Source organism: Drosophila teissieri, chromosome 3R (genome assembly GCF_016746235.2).
Source record: "Drosophila teissieri strain GT53w chromosome 3R, Prin_Dtei_1.1, whole genome shotgun sequence".
Taxonomy (NCBI): domain Eukaryota; kingdom Metazoa; phylum Arthropoda; class Insecta; order Diptera; family Drosophilidae; genus Drosophila; species Drosophila teissieri.
The window spans coordinates 2,405,150-2,419,125 of record NC_053032.1 but is presented as its reverse complement, the minus strand read 5'-3'; the positions used below and the strand labels follow the sequence as shown (position 1 = coordinate 2,419,125).

At 44.5% G+C, this 13,976-nt stretch overlaps 1 protein-coding gene across 1 annotated transcript in view; it reads left to right on the top strand.

The window, feature by feature from the left end:
- The window catches only part of LOC122621349 (piezo-type mechanosensitive ion channel component), an 831,372-nt gene that overhangs the window by 252,934 nt on the left and 564,462 nt on the right, over positions 1-13,976 (top strand). The window contains exons 6-7 of the mRNA XM_043799189.1: positions 12,887-13,436; positions 13,493-13,976. Of these exons, the coding sequence (XP_043655124.1) occupies positions 12,887-13,436; positions 13,493-13,976 (1,034 nt within the window). The remainder of the gene's footprint in view (positions 1-12,886; positions 13,437-13,492) is intronic.

Here is a 13,976-nt window from a genome sequence, read left to right as displayed (position 1 = left end):
CAATTGATCTAGGCTTTCTGGCACGTTAATTGCAATATGTCTCCTGTTTTTGATATTATTTAATCTTGTATTAAGGGATTTTATTACCCTTAGACATTTGCTGCAGTGCTCAGGTGTGAATCTATTTTTATAGTTATTTACTAAAGTAACTATATTATTATATTCGCCTACTACAATTTCTGTGTGGCTTTTTAGGGTCTCTGGTTTAATTACTGCATCTCTATTAATGCATTTGTAAGATTTGTCAAATCTATAGCGAAAGTCGTCAATGCGTTTCGCTATTTCGCTCCATTCCATTCTTAGATTGTAGCTTCTTGATCATTTCTTTTTTTTTTTTAAACCAGATCTAGATGGTTGGCCCTGCTGACATATCTTTTTTTTATAATTTTATTATGCTTAACATAAAGTGTAAGCAAAAATTGTAGAACTAGAACTACTGTTATAATTAGTAGTAAAAGTCGCAAGGATTCAATATCTTCCCTATGATCGATTATTTTTACCTCATTTACTACATTGGCAGTGTTGTCACTTGCCTCCTTGCTAGAGCTAAACCATCCCATTTTAAATTATATATTCAATGGAACCCTTCATTAAAAGAAAAAAAAAAAAATAGATATTCTATTTCTTCTACGAAATCAATGAAAATAAAATTAAAATTTTCTCTTTTTTTTTTTATTTTACGCTTGTCATTGTACCAAAACCTTTTTTTTTGAGTGTGAAAAAGTTAGTGTGTGAGTTAATGTGGTTGGCTTACAGATTTAATTACAAATTTTTAAAAAAAAAAATTAAAAATCCAACCACATTTGTTAGTAAAAGCCTAACAGAGATTAGTATTTTTCAAGCAGCGGTTTCCCGCATCGGCTTGAATTTAGAAGTTAAAAACTAAGGCAAATTGGGGCATTGGCAAAATTTTGCAGCCCGTTTGCGTTATTTCGCACCTTGCGAAACTTGGAAACTTGTCTTCTTGGATGCGCTCTTTGTAGCGTTTTTCGGCTGCCTTGTTTAGGCAAATTGGGGCATTGGCAAAATTTGCAGCCCGTTTGCGTTACTTCGCACCAGTGCGAAGTTTTTCTTCAATTTGTTCCAAACGCTCTTTGTAGCGTTGCCGGTTCTCTTCATCTTTGGCGAGCTGGGTCATTTCTTTGACCAGCCGCCGTTGTTGGAGAAGCTTGACCCGACGGCCACTTCTTTTATGTTTTTTAATTATTTTCTTTTGCTGTCGAGCCCGATACTCAGCTATTGTGAGTGGGCGTGGTCCGTCTGTTGGGTTTTCTAAAGCTTCTTTTAATGTTGGCGGATCTTTCTGCCTTTTTGGCTCCGCTTTTTCGAATTCTGGCTCATCCGCCATTCATTTACACGGTATTTTTTTTTACACATTAAATCACTTCGGTCCGGGTTCTCTTCCGGATTGTACAAATTATTAATTTGCCGTTTATGATGTAGACGGCTGTGGCGGAGGTCTTCCCCTTCCGGGTGGTGCGCTGCATACACTGCCAGAAATCAAAATTTCACTCACAGTTTGGTTCTTTAAGTCACGGTCGCCATGTAATTAATATATTATCGCCATGTAATTAATATAATATATCTTTGTCAAAAAAGAGAGAGAGCGATCCGGTCACTTCATGGTTCTTTATTTGAATGAATCTTCTGAGCTGATTTTGGGTTCAGCTAACCCGCACATATATTGCTTATCTCTATATATTTCTGAATTGCATTTATACATATACATATGTATGCAGAAGGCATGCATATGTTTATGTATGGCTTGACCACTTGAGCTGCAAAGTGCATGCTCAGCATTCCCAGGCTCCGCGATCGGCTTATGTATAAGCGTTCGATCATATTTCTTGGGCGCTGGAATGCTTATATTATTGTTGTTGGTCATTTTGGGTATTTGTATGCCTTTATTTAGTCTGGCACAATGTGACTATGTACAAACGTTAAGACATACCCATTCTTTGATATATGGAAGGGTAGATATGCTACAGTTGCTTGGAGAAAGTCCCTGGAAATCAAAGTTGCCGCCCCCACAAAGGTCTTACCATTATCCGAATGGACCCGCTGAGGACAACCGCGCCTTGCTACGAAACGAGCAAAGGCCGCTAGAAATTTCTCGGTTGTTAGATCGGAAGTGGGTTCCAAATGGATAGCCTTCGTGGAAAAGCACACAAACACACAAACATATCCCTTCGTTATGAGACACGCTCTCCCTGTATAATTTTTTATTTCGAAAGGGCCGGCATAGTCGACACCCGTGTAGGTGAACGCCCTCGAGAAGGAGACTCTATTTGTCGGGAAATCGCCCATCAGCTGTGTTTGGAGTCTCTTCTTGTAAATCGTGCAAATCTTACACGGATTTACCACAGCCTTCACCAGATTCTTGATTTTAGGAATCCAATACTTCGATCGGATCAGGCGTACGATCAATTGACTACCGCCATGAAGAGTAATCTGGTGGGTAAATTGGACGATGAGGCGCGACAGTCTACAGTCATAGGGGAGAATAATCGGATGACGTTCATCATATTGCAGGGTTTTGGAGGCAGTGAGACGGCCGCACGCCCTTAAAAGGCCGTGTTGGTCAATGAACGGGAACAAATTCACAAAAGGACTTGACACTGGAAGAGGCCTTTTCTCTGTCAGATGCTGAAGCTCTTGGCCATATGCTCTGCGCTGCGCATTGGAGGTCAGAGTTCGTTCTGCCTCCCGGATCTCTTCACTTGTAGGGCGTGAATTGGGCAAGAACGAACATTTGCGGCAGCGTTTAAGGAAGCGTTGAACATAGACCAGAACTCGCAGGGCCTTGTCCAATTTGGAGAAAAGTCGATGGAATTCGTCGGACTTTGCCCTCCACCGAATACCGAGCGTCTTGGCCGTGCTTTCGGCATCGATGTCGAGGAACTCGCTATGAAGGAGGTGTTCGGCCGGGACGTCTTTAAGGACGCTTTTGTTGTTCGAGGTCCACTTTCTTAGCGGAAACCCGGAGGCACTTAGGGCTGCTTGCAACTCTCGAATCGAACATTGGGCATCGTTTACGGAATTCGCCCCTGCCAGAACGTCGTCGACGTACATGTGCTGCTGGATGATGCGGCTGGCATTTGGAAATGGCACTTGGATATCCTCTGCCAGCTGTTGCAAGACTCGAATGGCGAGGAAGGGGGCGCAGTTGACCCCGAAGGTAACTGTTTTTAGTTCAAAGTCTCGGATATCTCCTTTCTTGTTTCGGAACAGAATTCTTTGAAACGGGGTATGCTTTGGATCGACCCAGATCTGACGATACATTTTCGTAATGTCTGCACTGAAGACGTATTGAAAATAACGCCATTTCAGGACCTGGATCGTTAGATCGGATTGTAGGACTGGACCAGCATGAAGGATATCATTTAAGCTGGTCCCATTTGCCGACGGACTTGAAGCGTTGAATACAACGCGAAGCTTTGTAGTGGTGCTTTCGGGCTTAACTACCGCGTGATGAGGAAGATGATACGAGGGAGAATTGTGAGTCGGCGGAACTTCTTTCATATGACCCAGATCCAGGTACTCCTGGATCACGCTGTCATATTGCTCTTTTAAGGGAAAGTCTCTTTTTAAACGATTTTCGTTTCTAAGAAACTGAGCTAACGCAATGGACCTTGAATATCCTAAATCGGATCCGGTATTCTCGGGGTCCCGGAACGGGAGCGTCACCACGTACCTCCCGCTTGCGTCTTTTGTTGTTGTTTGGAGGAAGTTCCTTTCACAATAGGAGTCCGACTCTTTTACCATCTTTACTGGTAGATCCTCCACCTCCCAGAACTTGCTGAGAAGCGTGTCGAGCGAATCAGGGTTGCCTATTTGGTGCACCTGGGTCGTGAAGGATGCGACCCGTTTCGGCTTACCCTTGGAAATCGGCCCCGTTAGCACCCACCCGAAAATAGTTTCTTGGCCCAGGAGCGAGCCGCAAATATTTTGTCGGGTGCCATCCATCATTATGGATGGTAGAATGTCAGCCCCGATCAGTACATCAATTTGAGAGCTCTCAAAAAAGGTAGGATCTGCCCAGCGGAGTGCGGGCAGGTCCTTCAAAGAAATCCGAGGGATCGGATAGGAGGGCAGTTTGCCTGAGAGCTCCGGAAGGACGTACGCTTCAGTGTCTAACTGTAGACCTGGCTTAGTAGGAGAGCGAATCCCGAAGTGACACAGCTTCTAGGATTTCGCGGAGACCGAATGATTTAACCCGGAGACTTGGGTCTGGGTGTTGCGGAATGGCAACTTGATGAGGTTGAACAGGCGTTCTGAAATGAACGTCGCCTCGGATCCCGAGTCGATTAAGGCTCGGGCTCGGTAGTTCGTCCCCAAATGGCACACGTCAATGATCGCTGTGCTCAGTAGGACGGCTGAAGTGCCGGACGCGAAAAAAGTTTGCACCGCTGTGGTGCTTGCCGATGCATTTCTGCTGGAGGGTCTCGGAGGTTGCTGTGTAGTGGGCGAGGTTGAGGAACTCGCATTTTCGGAATTTGGGGGGCTGCGATGCAGCAGCGTATGGTGCCTGCCCTTACATGTAAAGCAGCTGTGTGTGCTTGTGCAGTCGCGTAGCTGGTGACCTCTGGCAAATCAATTCAGACATAGCTGCTTCTTTTTTATATAGCCGGAGCGCGAATCAACAGACATTTGAAGAAAACGCGGGCACAATCTGACCGGATGGTTCTCCTTAGAACATAAGTCACACCCTTTCTGTTTGGTGCTGACCTTTGTCTCGAAGGAGTGAAGCCTTTTTGGAACTGCCTGAGTCGGTTTCATATCTTCGATGGCTTCCAATGTCCGATACCTTTCGCTCAGGAAGGCATTCATTTCTTCCCAAGCTGGGATCTCGGATTTGGCAGTTAGCGACTGTTCCCATAAGGACAGGGTCTGCTTGGGCAGTTTGCTCGCGCAAAGGAAAACCAAGAGACAATCCCAGTTTTCTGTGGATACCTGGGAATGAGATAGTGCTGTTAAACACCCCTGAATCGTGGATTGTAGCTCTTTTAGAGCATGACCAGATTCTTGCGAAATTGAACTCAAGTTAAAAAGGAGCTTGAGCTGGCTGTTGACTAAAAGTCGCTTGTTTTGGAACCGATCTCGAAGCGCCTCCCACGCTGAAGCAAAACCGTCATTCGTGAGAGGAGGTTTCGCCACGATGGCTTTTGCTTCGCCACTTGTTTTCGTTAGGAGATGGAAAAGCTTCTCGACCGGAGTCAGCCTGGGGTTGTTTACGTAAATTGCCGTGAATAGGTCCCGGAAAGTGGGCCATCGGAGGTAGTCGCCATCGAAGACTTCCGTGTCGCATGGAGGTAAGCGGCAGCCGGACGAAATTAGCGGCTGAGAGGGTGCTTGCGCGACTTGAGGCGTTGCTCTGTCGATTGTTTCGCCAATTTGTGCTGCACATGACTCGTATACTGAGTAGCAGTAGTCATATTTGGCCTGGAGAATAGACACTGTGTCGAGGGATCCTTCTTGGGCCATTAGGTCAGAGCATGTTTCGTACTCTCTTTCCACTTTGTCCCATAAGGCTCGCACCTGTTGCAGACGGACTTGTAACGTGTGTAGGGACGGAGAGGCTTGATCAGGAGTGTTGATCTTCGCTTCGAAAAGGCTTACGCTATCGCTGACGGCGATGAATTTATGCAACGCTGCGGTTGCGGGCGTTGGCTGCTCAGAGGATGCCATTTTCTTTGGGGTAGAGCGTGTGACGCGGAGGAAATCAGTCCCGACAGCGGAGGGACTCTCGGATTTTCTCGATAGAGAAGACTCACTAGACGCTCGCGTCACTGGTCGGGAAATGACAATCCTAGGAGTTGTCTTCGAACTGGTCGATGGCAAAACCTTTGCTTTCGGAGTGGGAGTCGCGGTTTTGACCCTGGGACTAACGGACTTGGGTGCTGGCTTACCGCGAGTGGATAGCGGAGATTGCGGGTTGAACTTTTGTTTTTTTCCAGGTGCGGGTGTCTTTTTCTTGTCTCCCTCTAGGGGCATGCTCAGCTATGCCCTAGGAGAACGAAGTCAAGAAGGCCTGCCCGCCGCAAAAAATGTGGAATCGAAAAAGAACCAGACACAGAGAGCACCCAAATCTGGATGGACAAAGAATCCCGTCGGAATTCGGGAGAAAGTTGCACTTGGGATCTGGAAACAATAGCTCAAATTTATAAAAAAAAACTATGAATTGCAATTTCTAGAAAAATAGCTAAAAAAAAGCTACCAGCTGGAGTCTGGATAATAGCCAATGATTTATAAAAAATCGCTACCGATTGGAAATCCCGAAAAAAATAGGTAATATATAGAAAATAGCTATAAATTGGAATTTATGGAAAAATAGCTAAATAATAGCTACCAGATGCAGTCTGGGTAATAGCCAATAATTTATAAAAAATCGCTACCGACTTGAGATCCCGAAAAAAAATAGCTAATATATAGAAAATATCTATAAATTTGAATTTATGGAAAAAAATAGCTAAAAAATAGCTACCAGATGGAGTCTGGGTAATAGCCAATAATTTATAAAAAATCGCTACCGACTTGAAATCCCGAAAAAAAATAGCTAATATATAGAAAATAGCTATAAATTTGAATTTATGGAAAAATAGCTCAATAATAGCTACCGAATAGAGTTCGGATGATAGCTAATAATTTATAAAAAATAGCTACCGGATTTAAAACCACAACGAAAAATCGCGACAAACGGATGCGAAACATAAACACCAAAAAAAAAAACCAACAAACACGCCAAAAAGCCAAGTTGGGAGGCTGATAAATTTGGGTGGAACTGATAAATAATTATTTTAATTTAGGAACCAGAAATAGGAGCCCGAAATAGCTTGTAAAAAATTATTATTTGGCTTAAATAATTATTAAATAATCGGGTCAGTTTTCTCTTAAATTTCGTCGTCGGACTTATTTTTTTTATTTTATGTTTCGATTCTATGGTATTCTCTCGTCGCTATGCGCCGGTTTTTTGTCAGGGCAATAAAGAACAAAGAGGAGACGAAAGAACTTGCACTTAACAAGCCTATGTAAGTCGCGACTGTGTGTATGTATGTATGTATTATTTGGAGTTTAAACATATATGTAATGTAATCTCGGAAGAAAAAAGTCAGGTTTTATTTTATTCTGTTTGTCGAGATTTGTGTTTTATTTTGAGCCAAGAGATAAAATTTGTTCTCAGTTCGGATTCGATATTATTTATTATTTTTTGGAAATATGTTTTATTTATATGGATATGTATATGTATATATATATTTGATTTAATTTATTTGAATTTGTGGTTTGTATTTTATATTGAGGCAAAAAACAGCAGTTTAGCAGCGGACGATAATAGTGAATTTTGGACAGTGTTTTAAAAAATGTATATATATATGTACATATATGCGCTTGGATACCAGCGGATCACCGTGAGACGAATTAGGGGGCCGGTATTGGCAAAGTGCTTTTTTAAGCACTTAAAAAAGAGATGTAATCACTGTGGCTGGGCGCATGTACTTATATATTTTCACTTAATTTTCACTTTTCACTTGATACGGATGGACGGAAAGAATAACGCCGTTGGAAAAAACGAAAATGGCGACCACGGACGGAATAGGATATAAAGCCGTACTTATCTTGATTTTTCCGCAAGGAGCGCTGGTAGGATGAGGATGTCGCGGACTCGAAGGACCATGAAATGGAGTAGGCGGATTTTCTGTCCAAGATAATTTGGCTTCTGACATCGTTGTTGTTGCTGTTGCGGCTGCTGCTGATATGAGGAACTCCAGAAATGAAAAGTCACGGGATCGACTTCAATTTCGCACTTTATTACAACACTTGTAAATTAAGACTAACTTAAAACTAACATTGGGAATACCGCGGGACCGCGGAGTGGTGAATAGAGCGAGAGGAGAGAAGGAGAGCGCGAGCAGCGGTGCTTGCGAGCCGTGGAGGAGCTTTACACTGCTTAAACTGCCGCTCAATTGTTTGCGCCCTTCTGGCGTGAACAGTAATTAACCCGCACCGCATTGAATCGGTGCAAAAAAGTTCTTACTGTTTGCCTTACGGCGCCTAAATTGTGATAAAAACCTTATATTACCTCCTTAATCCACTAGTCAAATGTTAATTAATTTACCTTTCCTAGTGAGCCGTAGAACGATGCTTGGAAGCTTATTCGTAGTGAAGCTGATAGTCCCGATATCGTTAGTCTGCTAAACTCTCCTAATCTTAAATCATTGTATTATTATATTATTATACCTAATCTTGACATAAAGCGGCACTCTTAACCTTTACCTTAATCTTTATTCCATTGCTCAAAGCTAGGAAAAGCAATAGTTTGGCCATTATCATGTTACCTGACTATTAAAAAATCACTGAGGATAATATTTGTCAAGGAATGAAAAAATACTATTACGCCGACTGCCCATCGAACCTTTTTCCGATACGGACGTGTTTAGGTTACGCTGTGCGAAAGTTTGCCTAACCTAGTGTCAGCATGGCGAGAACAATTGGCTTTCGTGTGGATCCACATAGCAGTAGGGCGCAGTAGGGTGTTCGCACTAAAGATCAAGAAGTGATAAAGAGCGCGACACCAAAAATAGGTGAAATTAACTAATTTGCTCTTATTTGTTTGGGGCGGCTCAGCTGATAGGGCTACCAACCGCGTTTCCAGACAAACGACGCTGTCAGATCGGCGTTGGTGATCGGATAGGGCGGGAAAAAATTCAAATTCGAATAAGTTGGCTCGTTTGTTGGGTGTGTTAATCACCGCTACATTACTATTAAAAGAAAACGAAGTCCACACACACGAAGAAACACCTACGAGCTTACCCTAAGCAGTCCCTCCGGCTCGAGCCCCAGAACACCTCCAAAGAGGACGAAGGCGGATGGGCAAATCCGCTGCGCCGATAAGCTGTCGGAAATTGGACTGGTCCTGGATCAGCTCATAAACCTGACCAACGTCAAGCAGGTCAGGCACATAAACGTGAAGATGAAAGCGATGTTCGCCAGAATGAAGGCCTTCCAAGAAGACGCCAGCAGGGAGCTGGAGATGGAGGACGAAAAGTGCCACGCCCTCCCAGGGTGTTCCAAGTGTGGGGACAAAAGAGTAAAAACCGAGAACAAGTCGCAGCAGACCTTCCCCAGCCGAAAAAGGGACAGTTTCGCGCAAACGGACCAAACGACAAAGGGGGAGAAGAGAGCGAGCCCCCCAAGACGGCAGGCGAAAACAGCGGAGCAAATCACGGCTCAGCCAGCGGGAGTCCCAAGCCGTGAAGAGTCGGACACGTGGACGAAGGCGGAGACAAGGAAGAAGGCACGCCTATCGCGGAGACCCGACGCTGTTATAGTCGAAGCGAAAGGAAAAACCTACATCGAGGTCTTGGCTTTGGTCACCAGGCGAAGCGACGGTCAACTGCAGGAGCTGGGGAGGACTGTGCTCAAGGTCCGCTGCACAGCTAGCGGCAACCTCCAGCTCGAGCTAAGCTGATGAAGAGCGATCTGGAGGCGGTGCTGGATGGAGTCGCATCTGTGCGAGCACGGACGAAAGACTCGAGGTTACAATTCCTCTCGATCTGCGACTTGGACCCACTCGCTAAAGAGGACTTGTCAAGGGCGCTGGTGGACCAGTTCCAAGTTGAGGCAAGCTCGATAAAGCTGAAAAGCCGCCGACCTTCCTTCAGGGATACCCAAACGGCAGTAGTAGGCCTGCCGTGCAGCGAGGCACAAGCGGTCCTTGCCAAGGGAAAGCTGAAGGTGGGATGGACGGTCTGTAGAGTCAAGAAGAGCGACTCCAGACCTAGGTGCTTTAAGTACCTTGAGCTCGGCCACATTGCGGCGCGTTGCAAGAGCCCTGCAAATCGCACCGACTGCTGTCTCAAGTACGGGCAAACCGGGCACAAGATCGCTAGCTGCACTCAAGAGGCCAAATGCTTCTTATGCACGAGTGCCAGGAGAGCCGACACTAAGCACATTTCGGGCAGCAGATGTCCTATGAGAACCAAGCCAGCAAGGAAATGAAGATCGTTCAGATAAACCTCAATCACTGCGAAGCGGCGCACCACCTGTTGAGCCAAACCATGCGCGAAGTCCAAGCTGACGTAGCGCTAATTAGCGAGCCGTACAAGAAAACCCCCGGGGCAGACTACCTACTAGACGATACAAGAAGCGCCGCGATCCTGACCAATGGGACCAGCCGACCAAGAAACCTGCGCATTGGCTTATTCTTTGTAAGGGGGCTGGTTGGCGACCTGTACCTGTACAGCTGCTATCTACCACCAAGCCTTTCCCTTCAGGAATTTTCGGCAGTCTATGACTGGCTAACGACGCACGAGGCGAGCGGAACGTGGTCATCGCTGGGGACTTCAACGCCTGGGCAGAGTGGGGCTCAGTCCACACGAACGCAAGAGGGCGAACCCTTCAGGAAGCCTTCGCGTCTATGGACGTAGCTCTCCCGAACACGGGGACGGAGCACACCTTAAGTCGAGCTGGAGCAGGGTCGGACAGACTCATTAAGCAGTCGAAGAGGAGCTATGCGATTTAGCCGATCAGGACCCCAGGGCATCAGCTTATAAAATAGTGGTAAAAAAATTAAGCCAACAGGCAACGCGGTCACGATGACAGCGATCGTGGAACATCTGTTTCCAATAGTGCCCTCGGATCCGCAACCTCCGCAACCTCCGCACGCGGCACAGGAGACTTTTCGCAGATAGCGCTTCGACCGGATGAAATTCGTAAGGTCGCAAAGGACATGCCGTAAAGCTAGGAATGAACGAGCACCCGGAAGCATTCGCTACAGTCTTCAACCAGTGCCTCACGGAAGGTTTCTTCCCAGAGAGCTGGAAGAGACCGAAGCTGGTACTGCTCCCTAAGCCTAACAAGCCTCCCGAGAACCCATCCTCATACAGACCGATATGCCTGATCGACCACATGGGCAAGGCTCTGGAGCGCTGTATCAGCCTCAGACTGCACGAAGCCATCTCCGCTGCAGGGGACCTCTCGGAAGTGCAGTTTGGCTCTAGGAAGACGACATCGACCGTGGATGCTATAGCAACTGTCAAGGAGATCGCCTCGAAGGCAATTGAACGCACAAGATGGCACGGAGGCAGCTAGAAGTACTGCTTGGTGGTGACCCTGGACATTAGAAATGCATTTAACTCGGCGAGATGGGGCGTCACCATAAGAGCCTTACAGCTCCTAGGGGTGCCGGACGCTCTGGTGGGCATAGTCAAGTCCTACTTCGGCGACAGAGTGTACGATACAGACGAAGGCACACTTGAGCACAGGGTAACCTGCGGGGTCTCCCAAGGCTCGGTACTCGGGCCGCAGCTGTGGAACGCAATGTACGATGGGGTTCTACGGTTGCCACTACCAGGGAGAACCAAGGTGATTAACTTCGCTGCCGTGGTAATCGTGGCAAAAACCGTTCAAGAAGCCGAGAGCCTCGCGAATGCATCAATCGGCATCATAGTGGCTAGATTCTACCAAGGGAATTCATTGTCTAAATTACGCACACAATCCTAACTACCCATTAACCAAACATAGCGGACTTGTTCTGCGAAAATTTGTCATCTCATTAAAATAATTTAAGACAACTCACGACAGACACCCGACAAAAGAGCTATCCCAATAGAGCTTGACATCATCTTTTTTTAATTCTCCTCTGCTCTAAACACACTGAAAGGAAAAACTCCATGCTTCGATAGAATTAAATATAATATGATTAAAGCTCTACCTACGAATCTTCAGCATCGGATAATCCACATATATTATCTTATACTATGCGGCCACATACCGCAACGATATAAAAAAACAAGAGTTCCCCGACTATCTGGTACCCGTTACTCAGCTAGTGGAAGTGAGAAGGAGAGTCTTTAACACTGACAGTTTTTGGCGGCTTGTAGGGTACGGGTAACGGGTAAAAAAAGAGAGAACGCTATAGTCAAGTTCCCCGACTATCTGATACCCGTTACTCATCTAGAGGAAGTGCGAAGGAGAAATTTCAACACATTTTTCAGTTAGAGTTGGCGTGGCAGTTTGTGGGCGTTAGAGTGGGCGTGGCAACATGGGTCAACAAACTTGCACTGCGTCTATGTTTCTGGAGTCTGCATGCTTAATTTCAACTTTCTGACTTTTATAGTTCCTGAGATTTCGACGTTCATACGGACGGACAGAAAGACCGACAGACGGACATAGCCAAATCGACTCGGCTATTGATCCTGATCAAAATATATATACTTTATATGTTCGCAAACGCTTCCTTCTTCCTGTTACGTACTTTTCAACGAATCTAGTATACCCTTTTACTCTACGAGTAACGGGTATAAATAACAATACATTATCCAAAAGTGTGAGCGTGCCAGCTTTGGGCGGTTTGTGGGCGTTAAAGTGAGTGTCGGAAAAAGTTTTTTTGCAAATCGATAGAAATGTACAATACTAATAAAAAATAAAGGAATATCAAAACTTTTTCAAAAGTGTGAGCGTGGCAACATGGGTCGACAAACTTGCGTCTATGTCTCTGGATTCTGCATGTTTAATCATAACTTTCTAGCATTTATGGTTTTTTCAGACGGACATGTCCAGATCAAAGCAAAAGAGTATGCGTGACAGTTTTGTGGGCATTAGAATGAGGGTAAAAGACGATCTAAAACCAACTTGCACAGCGTAGACATCAAAAGAATCTGCATGCCTTATCACAATCACGAGTTTCCGAGATCACAGCGATCATACGTATGATACGGACAGGCAGACGGATAGGCGGATCCCATTAATTATATATATTCTTATCAAAATTCATACTAAATAAGGTAGCAGTAGTGCAGTAATTCCGAATATCATTATAAGACTTGTCGCTTCTTTTTTATTTTATTACATCTATAAGTTAGTTAATATCAACTTAAATATTTTCTAGGCAATGCGATATAGGCTTAAGACGTTACCAGACAAAGGAACTGTTTTTACATCTTCTTATACCAACACTGACAGTTATTTTTACTGTAGTTCAGCTCCATTACTTTCACCGACGCTTTGTGGAGTCTGTGCGTCGTCCAAGATCTACTGAAAGTCAAAATTCCCATTTGGCATTTAATGCAGAGACTCTCGCTTCACAAAAAACGCTGGATATACACAGACAGTCATGGAAAGTATTCTTCAATGCCGGCTATGAAAATGTACGTGCAAAGGGACGCCAATTGTTTAGTCCAGGGAAGCTAGTGGTTTGGAAATTTTTGGAAATGCATATGATAAAGACAGTTACCGTGGCTTCTTTTTATTCTGCAATTTCCGAAGTTTGTTTTTTAAATGTATTTCTGATGATTTTGTCTTTGTTGGGCATTTGTGGTAATCGTTTTCTTAGGCGTATTATTTTTAGAACTGTAACATTTTGGATTTCATTGTTGGTGCTTATGAAAATGATCTATCAAATTAAGTACATGGATCAAAGCAATTACAATTTTAACTGCGTAATTAAATATAATGTGAAATCTTGAAACTTAAAAAAAATAAAACTCGTTTTTAGAGAAACGTCACATTCAACTTTGCAGATTGGATGGGCTTGCGAAAAACTGGAACAGTGTTTGGTGTTCACCTGCGCTATATATCACCGTATATTATTTACATGATTCTGACGTCCTTGCATGCAGTTGTAAAGCTTCGGAACCATTTAATAAGGTACTCGATTAATGAACAAAAGGACAGGAAACTCTTATTTCCAGATATAACAAGACAGGATGCGGAGCGCGATTTTCCAGGGTTGTTAAAATATGTACTTAATTATGGCTTTTTTAAATTTGGTTTCGAAATTACTTTGATTGGATTGGTGTCAACAATTGCTCACAGGCGAGATCTTCTTGCCTTGACTTATTTAATATGGCTAGTTCTTTTATTGAGCCTTAGTCGGTTTCGTTGTGCACGTATTTGGGAAATTTTACAGATTTATTTTGTTTTATCTATTTTTGTTCAATATGTGTACCTCCTAACGTTTCCTCCCAACCTTTGCAAAG